The 19,343-nt window shown below is 40.0% G+C and overlaps 1 protein-coding gene across 1 annotated transcript; it reads left to right on the forward strand.

The window, feature by feature from the left end:
* Positions 1-1,314: 1,314 nt before the first annotated feature.
* LOC123759893 (uncharacterized) lies at positions 1,315-17,960 on the forward strand. The gene is made up of 13 exons (XM_069325405.1): positions 1,315-1,590; positions 3,575-3,610; positions 5,089-5,229; positions 6,350-6,472; positions 6,964-7,098; positions 8,067-8,117; positions 8,265-9,727; positions 10,037-10,180; positions 11,588-13,197; positions 14,499-14,649; positions 15,094-15,196; positions 15,462-15,631; positions 16,432-17,960. Exons 1-13 carry the CDS (start codon positions 1,479-1,481, stop codon positions 16,597-16,599), a joined length of 4,407 nt encoding a protein of 1,468 aa, XP_069181506.1. The 5' UTR covers positions 1,315-1,478; the 3' UTR covers positions 16,600-17,960.
* The last annotated feature ends 1,383 nt before the right edge of the window (positions 17,961-19,343 follow it).

A 19,343-nucleotide genomic window follows, 5' to 3' on the forward strand; every position in this document is an offset into this window, starting at 1 on the left:
CTGTCACGGCCTGTTTCCTGGGGGTGGAGGCCTGGTCGAGGACCGGGCCGCGGGGACGCTAAAGCCCCGAAATCATCTCAAGATAACCTCTCGTAATATTATTCAAGGGGGTGGGGAACTATCAAGTGAAAGCGCCAAGCCATTACGATTATATAGCACTGGGAAGGGATCAGGATACGGATTTGGGATGGAACGGTGGAAAGGAATGGTTCAATCCCCGACCTCCTGGGCGGTCGGGGATTGAACGCGGACCTGTAAGAAGCGAGACCGTCGCTCTACCGTCCAGCCCAAGTGGTTAAGCGTAATATTATTAAAACAACAATTTATGCATATAATAATAGCATTTCACACTAAAAATACTTGGATATATTGAAATTTGGTAGTGAATTCCAATCTAGGAATCTCCTATGACTAAACTGTACTTTTTAATTATTTTTATGTACTTACTACTTATTATTAAATTATTAAGTACTTACTATAATAATTAAATAAATTATTTTATTTAATATTTAAATTAAATGATAAAATAATAGGTAATAATAAATCATTGTGTAAGGGGGACAGGCAGCCAGTGTGTATATATTCATGTTAGGCTTACATCAAGGTCCCACAAAGGTGCCACAAAGGTGCCAAATTAAAGACTGGGAGCTGCCGGGGCGGGCCCAAGGGCTGCTGGCGGCCCTGGCCAGGCTGAACTTCCGCGCCCTTATAATCACCATTGTTTAATAATCTTCACAGGGAGAAACAACTGTAAATATAGGAATAGTTTATTACAACATACACGGTAAAGAAAACAGCTCGGAAACTAAGGAAATAAAGCTGCCGAAAAAACATTAAAATCCACTTCAAGTTCAAGTATGTTTATTGAGACAATAAAAAAATATATATCTCAAAGGGATAGAGTAGCTTAGGTTATTTCTACCCCCCCCCCCCCTCTACTTCAAGTCCCTCAAGGGGCGCACAAATTCAGTGAGTACAAATACACAAATCACAATACAAGAATCCCATTTAACATAGGTTGAAATAGAAAGCACAGCATATAAGTGTTACAAGTGAGTTACAAGTTACAAGGGAATACACACACACATATATAATATATGTGTGTGTGTGTATGTGCAGAAATAATATTAATAAAACAATTAACATTGTGTAGTGTACTCTATATATCAAAATATATTACTTTGAAACCCATATCATTCACTAAAAAAGATTGGGCTACTCTTATTACAAGTTCGCTACTTTTAGAGCGTCAGCTCGCTACTTTCAGCAATTTAGATCTGGCACCTGTGTAGTATATAGCTTTCTACTCCGCCCTCTCCGGTCACTGCATCCTGGGCAGAGCTCGCCACCTGAGCCCTATAGCTCCCATCCCTCCGCCGGTACAGATACACCAATAGCAACATTAGACTCGTGTCTGGGAGGCAAGACACAAGGCAGCGATGGAAAGTGTTAGTGAGAAGTGATTAGTGTTGTGTGACATGTCTTGGAGAGGAGGCTGGAGGCGTGTCCCCCACCTGCAGGTTAATGTAGTGTGCGGTGTGCTGCTGCTGCTGTCCTCCTGCTCGCTCCTGGCCTCGGCACGCCCACAGGGTCAGTACCAACCACGCTACGCTCTTGTTTAAGATTCAGCTGCTTGGAACAAAACGTTCCAAGTAGCACGGGCTATGGTGAGCTCGTAGTGGACTTACCTGGCACAGGAGCGGTGCTGTAACTTGTGTGCACGCTACACTACCTCTTGTATGTCATTTATAATCATATCTCATTCTTTCGTGTGACTATTGTATATTATTGATAACAAATTTCAACTGGTGTAGGTTATAAGGTGACGCTGACTCGTGTTTGTGATGAAGTATTGCTTAAATATTCGCTATTCGTTATGTAGGCGTTCCTTACTACGCCTGGCACGCTCTCGTTATTACTTATTCCACTAACATGGCTCTGTAGTGATTGGTTAGTCAGGATAAGAACCGTTGGGTCTGCCCAGTGACTTGATGGATAACAACACGTACACAGCCTCGCCCTTAGCAAAGGGGAACACAGCAAGCGAGTTAATAAATTCCTAACCTAGACGCGATATGAATTATTAATTGTTATTAATTATGATGTGTGAACGCATACTTTGGATTTTTGGGTTTTCCCACGCCGTATTAAGACCAGCTGATGCCCTAAGCACAGCGTAATGTAATATGGCGTCCCCCTCCGCCCTTCCGTATTGTTTAGTTCCAACACATATTAAGACTCGATAAGTGCTGAAGGTGAAATAAGACATTAAAAACTCTGTTTTCTTCAAGGCCATCATCTCCCACGCCAAAACATATAACTATAGTAAATATAATCTTTAAAACGCTGAATAGAACATAATGTAGAAGCATAGGACATAATGTAAGCCACTGTGAGGACAACCTGCAGCTGCTTTGTCACCCATATAGCAACAAATCCATGAAATCACGTATCCATTTAAGTCGTAAACACCAGGAGAGCTGAAAAAAAAAACTTAGAAATAATGGAGAACCTTTGACAAGGCACCTGTTTCCTATCCCCATCGAGGACATTAGAGATGGTGACCCTCAAGGCTTCTTATACCCATCGAAGCCACGAGGGTATCCCTTAGATGGTGGCCCTTAGGGTATCCTGTCTCCGTCGTGACTACTAAGAAATGGTAGAATCCAGCAGGGCTTCATGACTGTCAAGGCCACTAGAAATCCTTTCGTAATTCAGGTAAAAACGGAAAACAGTATAATGAATAATATTCTTGTTGAGGTAAATCAGAAACCTCTTACACAAAAAGGCTTATTTATAACGATTTAGCTCTGTTATCATCACTCAGTGAAATTATTCGCTCTCGCCCTCCCTCGCTCTCTCCTCCAAGCATAGGTGCTGCTGTAGGCGTAGAAGGTGACCACTACGCCCTCCCGTATACAGGGCTGTAGAAGGCTTCATACATAGAGGGAGAACCTGCTTCATAGTAAACAAGTCCAGTAAAGCTAATGCTGTCATTTCGGAGTACAGGGGAAACATATATAGGAATAATGCAAATGACATGTTACAACCTGGAAGAGGGTAAAATGGTACTTTATCACAGGAAGTGAAAATGCACATTATCACTCATCTCTTGACAATAATTAAGATCATTTATATCTATTAAAACACCACCCTCAACCACAATAATGGCGACTAATAAGGCTAATAATTAACGGAAATGTTAGGATAATTAGAAACTACTTTCACGGAATCTGTGTTTCAGTCTTATTCATTTTGAAAGTGTGAATACAAGGTGTTCGTTGGTGCACTTACACCCACCTTATTAGGCTCTCTTTAGTATTGTTTCATTAGATTAGGACATTAGGCAAATCACCCTTTGGTTCATTTAGGTTAATTAGTTGAGGAAGTGTTATTTCCAGAAGAATATATAGTCTGCCTAGCAGCAGAGTTCCCACGTATCTACTATTAGGTACAAGCTTATATAATATTTGTCTTGAGAAAGTGGTCTGTCTCTATATGACATGTTTGTTATTTTTCTTCCTCTTGATCCTTGACATAAAAACAAGGTGAATTAATCCTTTTTTTTCCTCAGTTGTTGCTGTAGGTGTTGTTGAGAAAGACGAAACAAGTGAGTATATACATTTTTATTAACTTGGTGACTCGGATGGGATCAGAGAAACCGGGTGAGTACAAACAGCAGCGTTATCATTGATATAGGTCATTGATAAAATGTTTATATGTACAGTACATCAATATAAAAATATTCCAGACATATAAGCATAAATCATAGGCTATCATATAAAAGTAACTTTTTCATACCAATCTCTGATTTAGGTCTAATATTATTAACAGTATTTTTTTAGGAATAACATGTAGGTCTAGTATTATTTATGCTTGGTAATATAAATCTGGGTAGTAATGAAGTAACACGTCTGAACTCCCTAGACATGCTTACCATCCACTGTACCGTGGTGGATGGTACTTCTAATTGAGACACTAAATGTATCTCAACTAAAGTTCTACTAAACGTACTTGAAAGTTTGGAACTCGCAATCTGGTGTCCACAGTCCAATTTTTAAGAGATACCCGCCCATACTCAGATGTGGGTAGTGAGTTACCAGAGTGTGGGTTGGTATCCCGTAACAAAAATGGATTGTGGGTACCCGCAGGTATTCCAAATCTAAATTTTACAAGATAACCGCTCACTCTCAGATATAGGTAGTGAGTTCCCCTGCTTACGCTGTCGTCAATGCATAACTAACTCACAATAACTTGATGTATCTATGAGAAAATGTAATTGGCAATTGGTGGAATTGCACTAATATCTCTGGTTGAGAATTCAGTCACGTTATTGTGATTTAATTGTGCCTGATGTACTGTATATTATGCTTGTCGGCAAGCTGTTTACATAATCGTTTCATTGTTTGTGTTGCAGTGGTAAGATAAATGACCAGTTTAGTCACGGCCACAAGGGTATCGTATTAAGGCGCCCATTTTACAACTCTGGCAAATTATTTAGCTACTTTGTTTTAGGCATTCTGAATGTGTTAGGTTAGACTAGGCTTTGGTTAGGAGAAAGTTAGGTTAGGATATGCAAGGAACCCCAAACATCACAACAACCGTCTCCCATTTTTGGTCTATTTGTAGCAAAATTGTATATAATAATTTTGTGTATGTGACTAGATATAGTTAACTTAAGCACTAAATAACCTGACCTATGCTAATTTAATGTACTTCACCTATACTCATGTGGAGTATGAATGTGTATATTTTCTCTATGCCTGTTTAATTAATATTAAATGTGTGGTTCATATTTGTACTGTATTTTGTTTAATACATGGTAGGAAAGGGCGATGAATTGACCACATACTGCACGTTAGATAATTATAGTAAAATTCCATGTCTGTTTAGGAAGCTATTCTGTTCTGTGCCCTAGTTTGATCAAAGCAATGTTTATTCAATCTAATCTTCTCGAATTATCACTTATAAATTCGTTTCATTTTTCGTCCTTAAATTTTGAATATGTTTTCTCCTATTTGCACATATCCTTTTGTTAGCCCCCCAGCGTTCAATTACAATTTAATACCATGGGTACTTTTCCTCCAGAGTTTGAGATCCCAGACACCTGTCGGGACACAGATGTTCTGTGTGAGGAGTTGGCTGCTAAGGGGGAGTGTGAGAACAACCCAGCCCACATGGACGTGGTCTGCCAGCGCACATGTCAAACCTGTAAACCGAATTCTAATGGTTAGTAACATTGTACCCATTAAAACCAACACCAAAAGCTAGTGTAATATCTTCATAGGATTAATTTCAAGATATAGTATGGTGCAAAAGGGCTCAAACCCAACATAGCATGTGTTGCTCTTGTAAACCCAATTACAGGAAAGCTAGAGTGGCGTATGTGAACCCAATTACAGGTAAGCTAGAGTGGCGTTTGTGAACCCAATTTCATTAGATAGTTTAGCGTGTGTAAACCTAATTTCAAGAGATAATATACGTGGCTCACGTAGATCCAAATACAAGAGAGGGAAATATTTTGGCGCACGTAGTCCCAATTATAAGAGAGAAAGTGTTGTGGATGTAGACCCAATTGCAAGAAAGTATGATGGATGTTGACTTAATTACAAGAGAGAAAGTGTGGTAGGCTGTATACCCAATTACAAGATTGTAAGGCTCATGTAAATCCAATTCCTAGAAAGAAATTTAGTGAGGCACGTGTAGACTAACATTGCAAGCAATAGTGATAATAATTTTATTTGGGGAAAAGTATTACATAGTGTTACAAAGCAGACAAATCAAATGAATTATATATATCACCAGAATCTAATCTAATATGTTCTAACCTATCGATATAAATTGGTTTTGACTATCACAAGTTGACCTTTGTCGAGCTGTCTTGTGTGCGAGATGATCACACCTCTTTACAAGTCAGTGTGACAGGCAACTGGCTAAAGTTTAGTGAAGCAGGTTAAAACAGCTCCGAGTGTTTGCGTAGCACCCGTAAGCTGGCCATTTCCGTGTAATCATTTTAATTGAATTGGTCACACGAATTATGTTACCACTCATAAATTATTGACACTCACTACTGCACTCTATGTATAACAGATCTCTAGAGTAGACGAAAATGTAAAATGGTTAGCATTGTAAAAACACTTGAATTACCTTTCATAGTTAAGTGTTCAATAATTCATTGTGTAATTAGCTCTTGTAATTCATTGCATTAGCTCTTTAACCCTGTCTATATAGAACACATAACAAAATATACGAATATACTGGTTAGCATTATATAAATACTTCGTTAGTGGTAGAGAAGTAGAAAAAAATGACAAAATATACAATAAATAGCTCTCCCACCACTCCACAGTGAAGGGTTGCCAGGACCAGAGGGAAGACTGTGGTACTCTGGGTGCCCGGGGACAGTGTGACCTCAACGCTGCCTTCATGAATGTCAACTGCCCGAGGACCTGTAACTCCTGCCCGCCTGCAAGTGAGCACTTTCTTTTGAGTCCCGAGTCCCCACATCTGCCCGTGTGAGTCTACACACACCTGTGCTTGCGAGTCCTTAGCGAGAATTTGTATAACTATAACGATATTGTGATATTTGAAGGATTACTTTAGTTATTATCGGCAATCTTGTCATTTCCCTCTTCTTTCATCGTTCCCTTTATGTCCTCTATAGCATCGTCTTCGTCGTTATATAACGCCGTTAGTTTCCTCCAGCACTTCCCCACCTCCCCTCTTTCCTGTTCACCCTACACAACTCTCCTCCACCTTCACTTTCTACACTAACTGTATCTCATTCTACCCACACCCATCGTCTTCCTTACCCATCTCCGCTACTCCCACTGCTCATCTCCGCTACTCACACTGCTCATCTCCGCTACTCACACTGCTCATCTCCGCTACTCACACCGCTCATCTACCTCCACGTACACCACTCGTCTCTAACCCCGTGCGACACCTCCTTGTCTCTGCCAGGGTCCGAGGACTGTAGGGATCAGCACGAGCTCTGCTTCCTGGGGTCCATCCTGGGACAGTGCCAGGCCAACCCTTCCTTTTATCTCATCTTCTGCGCCGACTCCTGCAGGAAGTTCATCCCCATCTGTATGCAGGGTAAGTAAGTCCCCTTTTTACACTATACTTTTATCGACGAATGGAAAGAAAAAAGAAAACGAAAACTGCAAAACAAAACGTTCAGTCGGTAGCACTTTCACTCTATTCCAAAGAAAATCACTATTTCAGCGAAGATTCATTTTTTGGTTAAATTACATTTGGAATGCATTCTCTCACGAAAATCTTCGAGAAATTAGGTCACTGTGAAGACTCTGGCACACATATAACTTCAGTTGCACCAAATATGACTTAACAATGCATTAATTATATATTACTTTCAAACAACTCGTTAAACGGAGCATTTTCTACGGTCAGGTTTCAAACATTAAAACCTTATTTTCTAAGGACATACAATACATACACAACCTTTTTTATTTTTATATTTTCTCAACACATTTTATACTTTAATCTCAATTAGTATTAAGTTTTAGTTTTTAGTGTTTTTCCTGCCCGAAACGCTTTGCGTAATAGTGGCTTTAGGCATTGTATGTACTAGCTCTATCTATAAATTCTTCAATATTTGTATCACACCTTGTATGTATGTACTTTACCTGAATAAACATTTGAATTTGAATTTGAACAATAACTGGTTATGTTCCAGCGAAAAGTAGTAGGGTAATGTTAACATGAGCTATGGGAAGGGAGAACTCTAAGCCTGTTAACAGGAGTCAGAAGGCGTCTACTCCTGTACCTACACGAGTAAAAAAAAAAATCGTATTTGTTTCAACAACCACCATCACCACCACAATTATCACCACCGCTGAGCATTAGTGCTACATAGAAATCATAGATATATCTAGAAATCCTACATTATGTTTCGTAACTCATTTTTAATGTATGTACTTTTACCTGAATAAACATTTTCGTATTATATTACATACTCTTCCCGGGCGGAGGTGCTTTCTTTTGATATTTACTTACTTGTTTCAGCAGTGTAATATTAATTTTCAATGTTTATATTCTTACAGAAAGAAGCAGCACAGTAAGGGACATCTGCACTACAAAGGATCTGAACCAAGGTAACGACTTTTCTACTAATTATTTTGGCTTTTCTATTAATTATTTTGAAAATAATCTATTTGTAGTGACCTGCTTCTTTCAAAACGGGTTTCCTCGGCTGGTTTTGGATATTGTATGTGATAACCACGGTCCCCTCTTCCTACCAGGTGCAGAGTGCGGCATAGACCCCACCACCGCTGCTGTGTCCAGAAACACAACTGTAAGCCTAACCAGGAAAAGTAGGAGCAGGAGTAGGAGCCCGACAAGGAGCGGGAGGATGAGCTTCAGCTCTTGGCCAGGACAGCGCAGAACTATGAGTTTCCGTCACGTGCTGGAAGCCTTAGCACTGGGTCCCTCCAGTGTTAGAGATCCTTACCCCAGTGATAAGACAAACACAGCGGTCGGGTCTCCGAACCAAGAAAATATAACCAAGGTTTTATTCGGAATTGAGAATAATTCATTAGTAGTTGTTAGAAAAAGTAAAAACTGGAATGTCATAGCTAGTGCTGAAAAGCGCTGGCAAACGTCTACGGTCATGGGTCTAGACATGACGCCAAGGCTTCCTTCTGGCGGGGACCAAGGTCAGGGACATACTGGGCACACTTTCGTCGACCAGGAGACTTTAGGTAGAGGTATTCAGCGATGGGAAAATTCCAGTGAGTTGGTAGTGATGTTTGGTGATGGTTCTCGTCCGGGACCTCCAGCACTCTTGCAGCGAGTGAGGAGAGACGACAACACCTGCTGTAATAGTACTCAAGGCTATATGCCAACATGTTGTTATTATCGGCCTAATTCATGTTGTTTTTATCAGCCTAATTTAACATGTTGTTATCCACCAACAACGATGCCACCAACAACGGTGCCACCAACAACGTTGCCACCAATAACAGTGTCCCCAGCGCCACAGCCTCTAGATATCTGCATGTTACGGATGAGCTACATCGATGTCAACCTTTGCCTTCTCCTCGCAATCGCCATACCGATTGCCGTACCAGTTGCCATTGGCGCCGCAGTAGCAATAGGAATCTTTGGCGAGGTGTCATCCACTACAGAAGCTCCTTCACTATTCACTCCACCAACGCAGAGTCCACAGTCACCTCTGCCAATACTGCCACCTTCATCACAGTTACTGCCCCCACCACTACCACCACCACCGCCGCTGCCACCTCGATTACCACCCATACAACTGCTGACGCTGCCGTCATTACCTCAACCTCCACCACTGCTGCAGTCTCCGCCGCCGCTACCGCCTCCACCACCACCATCATTATCACTATCGCCGCCACCACCCCCGTCGATACCACCACGACTACCACCAGTACAACCGCTAACACCGCTGTCAATACGTCAACCACCACCGCCGCCGCAGTCGCCACCACCACCACCACCATTATCATCGCCACCACCATCGTCGCCACCGTCACCACCATCCTCACCACCTCCGCTATCATCGTCGTCGCCACCACCGCCACCGCCAGTGGAGGCGAGGGTACGAGCGTTAGTGCCCTTCTGTACAGGTAACGGCTACTTGAGTTTGGTGTCCCGCCTCCAGAGACTCATCAACAGGAACACTGGCCGGCCACTCAGCCCTGTAGCTGCCTACCTCGCCCTCGCTGTCACCTTCTGCAAGGTACTGTAGCTTGTGTTCTCTCGTGTGACGTTTTCACCTAGCAGTACATAGGCACCTGAAAGTTATAGCCAATTGCTGTAGGGTTACATCCAGGGAGAAAGTCAGTCGTTGGCCTAGCGGGTGGGGGGTGGGGGTCCCGATAAGTCTAACAATTAGTATTCCAGCAGACTATAGGATAATCTTCAGTGTCCTTGGTGCAGCAACATTTGCTAATACGTGTACACTAGACGTAGTAACTGGCTTTACTACTATCATTTTATATCTACGATGCCTCTGAGACGGTGGCACTAACGCCGACACCTTCTGCAGTACGGTGTGGGGTCTCCGGACGTCATGGTGGGAAGGGTGCCACAAGCACCACTGCACTTCAACGCTCCTTCGCCGATGGAGATCCTCCTCAACGACCAAGAGGCCAAGGTGTCCCTCACGCCACCCAAGCGCTGGCCTGGAATTGTGAGTACTTGAGTGTTTGTATTTTGGGTTTGGCGTTGGGCTTACGAGCCTCTGGAGGGTTATTAAGGCTGCCACAATAGGTGCTGACCAACTAGCACGTATACTTTCGTCCTGAAGATAGTTTAGGACTAAAGTAAACTCAGTTTATATACAATACTTCAAGAAGCCGGGTACTCTTTTACTACCACTGATTTTTTTGTTTTGTTTTTGTCAAATAGTCCAAGGCTGTTGAATCATTTTAAGATTAGCGCCTCTTTATGCACAATTTTGAAAATAATAAGGTTATTTTTTAATAAGCATCCTCTTTACAAATAAGTTAAAGTATATAATAAAAAATGTATCGAATTATCTGTACCTTGGATATACAGAATTTCAGCCCATCCTCCTAAAATAACATTACATAAAGCAAGTATTTGGTACACTCAAAAATGATTGTTGCAGCCAACAATGTTCATGTTTTATACCATTATTTTTGTAGAGGGCTTGAAAACAAAAGCCAAAACCAAACTTATATATATATATATATATATATATATATATATATATATATATATATATATATATATATATATATATATATATATATATATATATATTAGGCCTAAGATGGCATATATTAGGCCTAGGATTGCTTAGGTTAGGTTCGTTAGATACTTTGTTTTTTATTATGTAATTTGGGCTAATGCAGTAATACAAACGTAAACTTTTGTATGGGTGCAAATAGTCCATTTGTGGTCATTTGATCAAACAGCTGCCATAAGTACAGTACTTCATTATTGGAGGTTGGGCTGCTAAATTCACATACTGTTCTCAGTTCTTGAAATTTGAATTAATTGTTATGCCTTAACTACACTTTTCCTTATCTTATGAAAATAATAGAAAATTTCATATAAATAAGAAATACATAAAAATACCAAATATAGTTTCAAACATTATTTTGTTTAAATATCAATGATGCCCAATTCCTGTCCTCGTCGAGGCCACTAGAGAGATAGTGGCCCTCAGGTAAATTCCAACTTTTCTTATGAGCGTATTTTAATGTATAAACTCATAATATTGTTATGTCAGTTCTTGATCATTTTAAGGATTTAAAAACAAATAAAACTCAATTATCCTGGATTTTTATAGTGCTAAATGCTAATTAAACATTGATCGCAGTGTGATCGTGTATAGTTAATTGAATTGCTGTAAATACAGCCTAAAGGTTAAGCAAAAGTTGTATATCCTTATTGTGCAGGTGTATCAAGGTATTTTGTTCAATCCCAATTATTACAATATACTATAATTATCCTCGACCAAGATGCTTGATTATTAATATTTTGTAAACTGGAAAAAGATGTTTCTTTTGTTTAACTATTTTTGTTTTAACGGCATTAACATAAATTATACAGCATAATTTATTTGCAGAGTTATCCAGCACTGTACCTGCACCAAGGGACGAACCTTCCACCACCACCACCTCTGCCACCCATCGCCACCATCTTCAACGCCAGCTCTGTAATCGTCAACACCACCCACACCAGCCAAGATCTGAATGGTGCTGGAACTATTCCTGGTATTGGAACCAGTAATAGCACTGAAGATCTCCCTGATGCTGAGGCTATTCCTGGTGCAGGAACTGTTTTCCATATTAATGATCCTGATGCTGGAACTGATACTTTTCCTGGGGATGTTGCTGCTGGAAATGTTTCTGTTGCTGGAAATGGTTCTGGTGCTGGAAATATTTCTGGTGCTGGAAATGTTTCTGATGCTGGAAAAGTCTCTGATGCTGGAACAATTTCTGATCCTGAAAATGTTCCTGATGCTGGAAATGTTTCTAGCGCTGGAAATGTTCCTGGTGCTGGAAATGTTTCTAGCGCTGGGAATGTTCCTGGTGCTGGAAATGTTTCTGATGATGGTGCTGGAAATGTTAATGGTTCTGGAAATATTTCTGGTACTGGAAATGTTTCTGTTGCTGGAACTGTTTCTAGTGTTGCAAGTGTTTCATATGATGGTAATGTTTCTGGTGCTGAAAATGTTTCTGGCGATGGAAATGTTTCTGTTGCTGGAACAGTTTCTGATGCTGGAAATGTTTCTGTTGCTGGAACAGTTTCTGGTGCTGGAAATGTTTCTGATGCTGGAACAGTTTCTGGTGCTGGAAATGTTTCTGATGCTGGAACAATTTCTGGGGCTGGCAATGTTTCTGATGCTGGAACAATTTCTGGTGCTGGAAATGTTTCTGATGCTGGAACAATTTCTGGTGCTGGCAATGTTTCTGACGCTGGAACAATTTCTGGTGCTGGAAATGTTTCTGATGCTGGAACAATTTCTGGTGCTGGAACTGTTTCTGGGGCTGGAAATGTTTCTGATGCTGGAACAATTTCTGGTGCTGGAACTGTTTCTGGGGCTGGAGCTGTTTCTGGTGCTGGTAATGTTTCTGATGCTGGAACAATTTCTGGTCCTGGAACTGTTTCTGGTTCTGGAACTGTTTCTGATGCTGGAGCTGTTTCTGATGATGGAGCTGTTTCTGGTGCTGAAACTGTTTCTGATGCTGGAACAGTTTCTGGTGCTGGAAATGTTTCGGATGTTGGAAATATTTCGGTTGCTGGAGTTGTTCCTGGTGCTGGGATTGTTCCAATTTCTGAAGCTGGAACTGCATCTGATACCGGAGATTTATCTGGTGATGGAATTATTGGTGGTGCTTCAGAAGTTGCTGGTGATGATGGAGGTGCTGGAGAAGCCCCTGGTGATGATGAGGGTACTGAGGAAGTACCTGATGGTGGTGAAGCTTCAGCGGAAAAACCTAGTGATGAGGGAACTACAGGGAAAGTACCTAGTGATGATGGAAGTGCAGAAGAATCCCCTGGTGATGATGAAGGTGTATCTGTAGGCCCCATTCCAGTAACTGATAATACCCTGAGAAGTCGTAGTACCTTCGCGTGCGGGGGTTCCCTCATCTCCCCTTACCACATTCTGACTGCAGCTCACTGTCTGGTCATCTCTGGCGTTACCAACACGGGCCAAGTCAGGTTTGCCAAGTAAGTATTAAATAGACTTCGTAAAATCAAGGAATAATTGGAGGGGGTGGATGACCTTTAAAAAGCCTCTAGCTCACTGTCACCGCCAAAGCTACTTTAGAGATGGTGCCTCTCAGGCAAATAATCATTCACATGGTTAGGAAGCTTATTTCCTTCTGCTTGACGTAATACAGTATTTTATTTGGAAATTTTGTCGGTGCAAACACGCTTAAATGATAACATGCTTTGTCCCAAAATATATTTAGGCTATTCCCTTTCTGTTACTTTTGTCTATTAATTAATATAACGCATGTAATAATGTTTTGTTTATATGAATACATCATTCATTTATAGTTCATTGCAGAATCATTCAATAAATTTTATGATTTAGAATTATACAATGAAAATAAAGGGTTTCAGAATGTGTTGTTACAATTCATATAACCCACTAAAGTAGGTATAAATAGCTGCCTCGAATTGCAGAAATTCTTATGCGGCTCTTATTGATATCCACCTAATTCCCATTCATTTTTCATTGTACCTCATTTCACTTCATCTCTCTCTCCTGCCTATATATTTGTACAATACTTGACTTGTAAATCATTCCTTCTAAAGATATATTAATATACGAAAGTACTTAAGGAAATTCCTGTTTCAATTCTTCCTCCGTGGTCTGACACACACACATATATATATATATATATATATATATATATATATATATATATATATATATATATATATATATATATATATATATATATATATATATGTGTGTGTGTGTGTGTGTGTGTGAAAATCACGAACAGCCTAACACGTGATGAATAATGTGACAATGTTTAACCACGAAGGAAAATGAAACTATAAATTCCATAAGTACTTTCGTGTTAATCAACATATCTTCAGAAGGATGAACATTACAATTCAGTGGAGGGGATGTATAAGCAGATAACACATTACCTTATGAAATTTTGCCTGTATTTTTTACCTGATTATTTTATATTTTGACCTGAATTTATAGTATTTTTTACCTAAATTTATGGTATTTTTTACCTGCATTTATAGTATTTTTTACCTGCATTTATAGTATCTTTACCTGGTTTTATAATATTTTTTACCTGAATTTATATTATTGTTTTACCTGAAATTAATATTTTAAGATAATTTACAATATCCTAACAGAGTAAAGTATCAATACTGTATTATTATGATAAGAGTAAAGTATCATTACTGTATTATTATGATAAATAACCAAACATAATCACTGGATTTATGCACATATGAAGAATAAAGTGTTCAGATTGGCATTGTGTTGATCTCAGGCCCTCAGTGGTGCGTCTTGGAGAGGTGGACTTCGAGCAGGTGGGAGAGAGCCAGGCCTTCGACTACCAGGTGGCGGGTATCCAGGTCCACGAAGGTTATGCCCTCCCTGCCAAGTACAACGACATAGCCATCATCACCCTCAAAACTAAGGTAAGGTGGAGTGTATGTATTACAGGCTATTGTTAGCAGTAGAAATAGGAATTATTGTTACAGTAGTGTTACAGCTGTTACAGAATTTGGAATTATTGTAACAGTAGTAGTAGTAGAAGCTGTTAGTAATGGAAGTTATTTCTAGTAGTAGTAATTGAAGTAGTGGAGAAATGTATACAGGATATTGAGAAAGGATGTAGGTTACATCCGAAAATTTGGTTTTTAATACACTTACCCATTGGGTCTTTCCTTCACAGTCAATTGAAGTAGTATCAGTTAATGTTCGTAGTTATTACTGGTAGTGGTATTAATAGCAGTTATTAATGGAAGTAGTAGTAGCAATTGTTAGCTGTAGGTGTAGTTCAAGTTGGAAGTAATAGTTGCTAATATTAGTAGTTTTAGACATTTCTACAAAATAAACAAAACAATACATCTCAATTGCAGGTGGAATTTACGTCAGCAATGAGACCTTTCTGTCTACCACGTCAAGTACAGGACTTGGTGGGTCGCATCTGCACTGTCTCGGGCTGGGGCCGCAGACCTGGAGGTAAGGAGGGCTCGGGTGACCATAGAAGGCTGGGAGCTTGGCATGGGAATAGCGGTGATATTGGTAGTGGGGGTGATAGTAGTAGTGGTTGTAATGGTGGTAGCCCTGTGGTGGTGGTGGTGGTAGGAGCAATCGGGTGCTGTGGTCATACTAGGGGGGTGTAGGAGCACCCATATACTGTAGAGGCAGGAACGTGGGCCGTGAAGGTCACAGCATATGGCTCTTGACAAGGCCCAGCATGTAAGATTGATGTCTCGCCTCTCAGGAGCGGTGTCGACGGTGCTCCACGACCTGCCGGTGCAAGTGCTCTCACAGCAGGAGTGCAGCGACATCTACTTCAACGACCTCGACATAAAACCCATCGTTGACATCGACTACCCACTTGGTATTGACACGCGGCTCCTCTGTGCTGGCAAGCTTAATGACGTGTGCAGGGTAAGTGGTAGTGGTGAGGTGGTTGTAGAAGATGTGGTGAGAGTGGTGGTAGTGGGGGTGGTATTGGTTGTGGCAGTTGTGCTGATGGTGGCAGTAGTGGTTGTGGTAGTTGTGCTGGTGATAGTACGGGTTGTGATAGAAGTGGTGAGTGTAGGAGTGGTAGTGCTTGCTTGTGTTTGCCTGACAGTGACTATAGGAAAGTTAGATCTAGCTAGCTTTTAATGCCATGCCTACTAGCCTTGTTTTCGTGTTGTTGAGTTTTGATTGAACTTTGCTGTCAATTGAATCCCTTGTAAAGTCTGCCATTAAAGTTGTGGATGGAGGTGGCTTCCACAACTTCCTCTGTCAGTGCACTTGTTAACCATCAATATAATGTACGAATATTTCATTCCATTTTTCTCGATTCATTTGTATTTTACAGCTTCTCCCTATGTCCTCTTGGTTTAGCTTTCTTTCGCTTTAAAGATGCTGTCCTTGTCCATTGTGCATGTTCCCCTCTTCAATATATTGTATGTAGTGGTCATAGCCCCGCTGTTTCTTCTCTCCTTTAGGCTTTAGGTTTCTCGCCTTTTAGAATTTAGTAGATAAGGTAGAAGCAATGAATGTACTACAACTAGTAGTAGTAGTAATACCAATAATATCGGTAGTAGTAATATAAAACGGGTATTAGTACCATATCACTTGTATCTTCTTTCTGTTTAAGGTATTTCAACTGATAACATGCTTAACACCAATAATTACTCGGTAAAATAGTGCCACTGGCAATTGACAAGGATGGTGTGTGCGGGTCTCTCCTTCAGGGCGACTCTGGGGGTCCACTGATACTGACGGAGGGCGGAGTGAAGCAGGAGGTGGGTATCGTCAGCACTGGGTACGGCTGCGGCTCCGCCAGATACCCAGGTATCTACACCCGACTCGACCAGTACATCAACTGGATTGACGACGAGATACATGGCTCGTGCTCCTAGGAGTCTCCGACGATACGCCAAATGGGTCTATGTATACCTCTAAGGGGGTTTTGGTTTCTTGTGTTTGAAGTTGTCACTATCCCGTCTACACAAGTGTCAACACAGTCGGCCAATCTCAGCCTTTGATGTTTATCTCAGGAGCATGATGTAAGTTGGCACTTCCAGACTCGCATCCATGATAAGCTCTCCATCTCAAGTTTTATTTTCCTTTTTTCCTTTCTATAATTAATAAGTACCTAAATAAAGTAAAATCCTCAAGTGTGATAGAGATTTAGATGATATTTAAGATATTTACGTGAAGATATTTATCAAGATATTTACGTGAAGCACAGTCGGCTCACGACTAGTTGGTCTTGGGTTCGATTCCTGGACACGTTCATCTAGCAGTAAATAGGTATATATATGGAAGCTTTTCGACTTGTGGGTTGCATGCTTATGAATGGCCAGTTGGCTGGGATCAGGCTTCCTGACCTGGACAACGTGGAGAAGCGGAAAACATGTATCCAGGACTACCTCTACTGGCTCCGAGGGCTGACCTGGTCTAGTCACCTCAATGTTTGCTTTTCATTACACGTTAGTTTATGTGTTGACAAGCTTTAACGTGATATTCTGTCACTCAACTTTGTTTTGAATGTGTTCATGTTGATATTGATACCATCAGATAAGTGTTGTTGGCACTGTACTGACCTAGCTGTAAACAAGGATAGTGTTGTTAATGTTCACTGTGATTTAATGTAGTTAAATAAGTGTTAATAGTAGTAGTGTTAGCAGTAGATGTAACAATACTAGTAGCTGTAGCATTAAATTGTAATAGTTATAGCGCTGTTGTTACAAATCTTGATAAAATAAATAGTTTTAGATTGTTAAAATAAAAAATAAATTATTATTAACTATGTTTAAGCAAATAATATTTTAAGCATCAAAGCCCAGCAAACAGTTCCTATTATGAGTTTGGATTTGTTTTTTTTATAATGATACGCACTGAATTTCATTTTCTTATTCATTTACTTTGTATAATAGAGAATATAACGAGTTCCCCCTCCTTATCCATGACGTATATGTAAAAAAGTTACCTCTTTCATACACTAATTGCAGAGAGCGTAGCGTAAATTTTTGTTTAGAGATCATGTGTGCCTAGCATAACAATTGACGATACTACATAGTCGTCCCTGCTTTTTGCCTTCTGTAGATAATTACTTAATTAAGTTTACGTGCCCCGTTCCCCATACCCGTCCTGTCCTGGCTTACACTATTACATTGTCAATATATGTTGACCAGACCACACACTAGAAGGTGAAGGGACGACGACGTTTCGGTCCGTCCTGGACCATTCGCAAGTCGATTGTGGACCATTTTAACCGACACCATGTTACCTATCGTACGTTACGGCTCGTGATCCTACAGCAGCCCAACTTTAATAAGTCTAGGGATACGACACAACTGCTGTTCTCAATAGCGAATCACCAGTATAACCCCTTAATAGGTAATGAGCACAAAAATAGAATCTTCATAGGACTGAAGAATAAAGACTAAGTATATATATATAATTTTATATTCAATAAATCTCAAAAGCAAACAGATGATTATATGGTCACAATATATCACATTAAAAATATCACTGTAACTTCCAGACATTAAATCAATACTAAGAATAATTATGGCTATGACAGAACAAATGAACTTAACTTCAACAAGTGTTATCTCCCTGGTTTCTGCTCAGCTACTGAACAAAATCACGCGAGAATCAAAAGAGATTGCCTCGCCCCGCGAATAAATTGCCAAAGTTACAATATTTATTATTTCAACAATGGAGCACTACATTGTGACAAGAGTAATCTTAAACTAACTTAATGAATAATTAGTACATATTGATATAGACAAACAAAAGTAATTATTCTTTACATAGTAATTAAAATATGCATACAGAAGGAAATAATGGCATGCACACCCCAGCAACGGACGATCCCACGACAATTTGCCAGATACAGTTCACTCAATTATTATTTCACTCTGTTACCCACTTATGATCACATATAAATCATTAGTTCCCGTGGGAAAACTGATCACACAAAGAAATAAACAATCATTCCCACGATACGCTGGGCCTAACGCCAACACTGTAACATGAATGTGCATTTGCATAGAACATATAAGTATAACAATATACATGCTTGTAATTTACATACAATTATAAATGTACATATTAATATATTCACTTACGTATCTTATAAGGGTACGTAACACACCACATATATTCTTTATATTCCACTCATTGTGCTAGTTCTTAGTGTCGTGTCTATTCTTACTGAGCTGTCTCTCAGTGTTAACCAGTGTGACCTGGTGCCTCTTAGTACAGGCGATATTCACGGGTATTTAATTCCGATTGGGCATGCTATGATTGTGATATTTATGCATTATTTCTTGTTGCAGTGATGCGTATTTAGTGAAGAGCATGTTACCAGTTATAGTCTTATCACATATTACATGTATTATACTTCCATTTCTGTGTTGCTGTTCCTTCCTTATGAGTTGTATTTATTTGGGACAATAGTTATATGTGGTGTGCTGCCTTCCCAGACTACTTCGTGACAATTAATACCGAGAGAAATTAATATTGTACGGCTTGTAAAGAATGAATTGGAGGATATTCACAACCTGCGAAACAATTGGGAAGAGCATTGACAAATATAAAGGAATCTAAAGCCCCTGTAGTGGATGTAAGTCAATCCAAGATAGTAAAGGAA

The sequence above is a fragment of the Procambarus clarkii genome, chromosome 16 (genome assembly GCF_040958095.1).
Source record: "Procambarus clarkii isolate CNS0578487 chromosome 16, FALCON_Pclarkii_2.0, whole genome shotgun sequence".
NCBI lineage: Eukaryota > Metazoa > Arthropoda > Malacostraca > Decapoda > Cambaridae > Procambarus > Procambarus clarkii.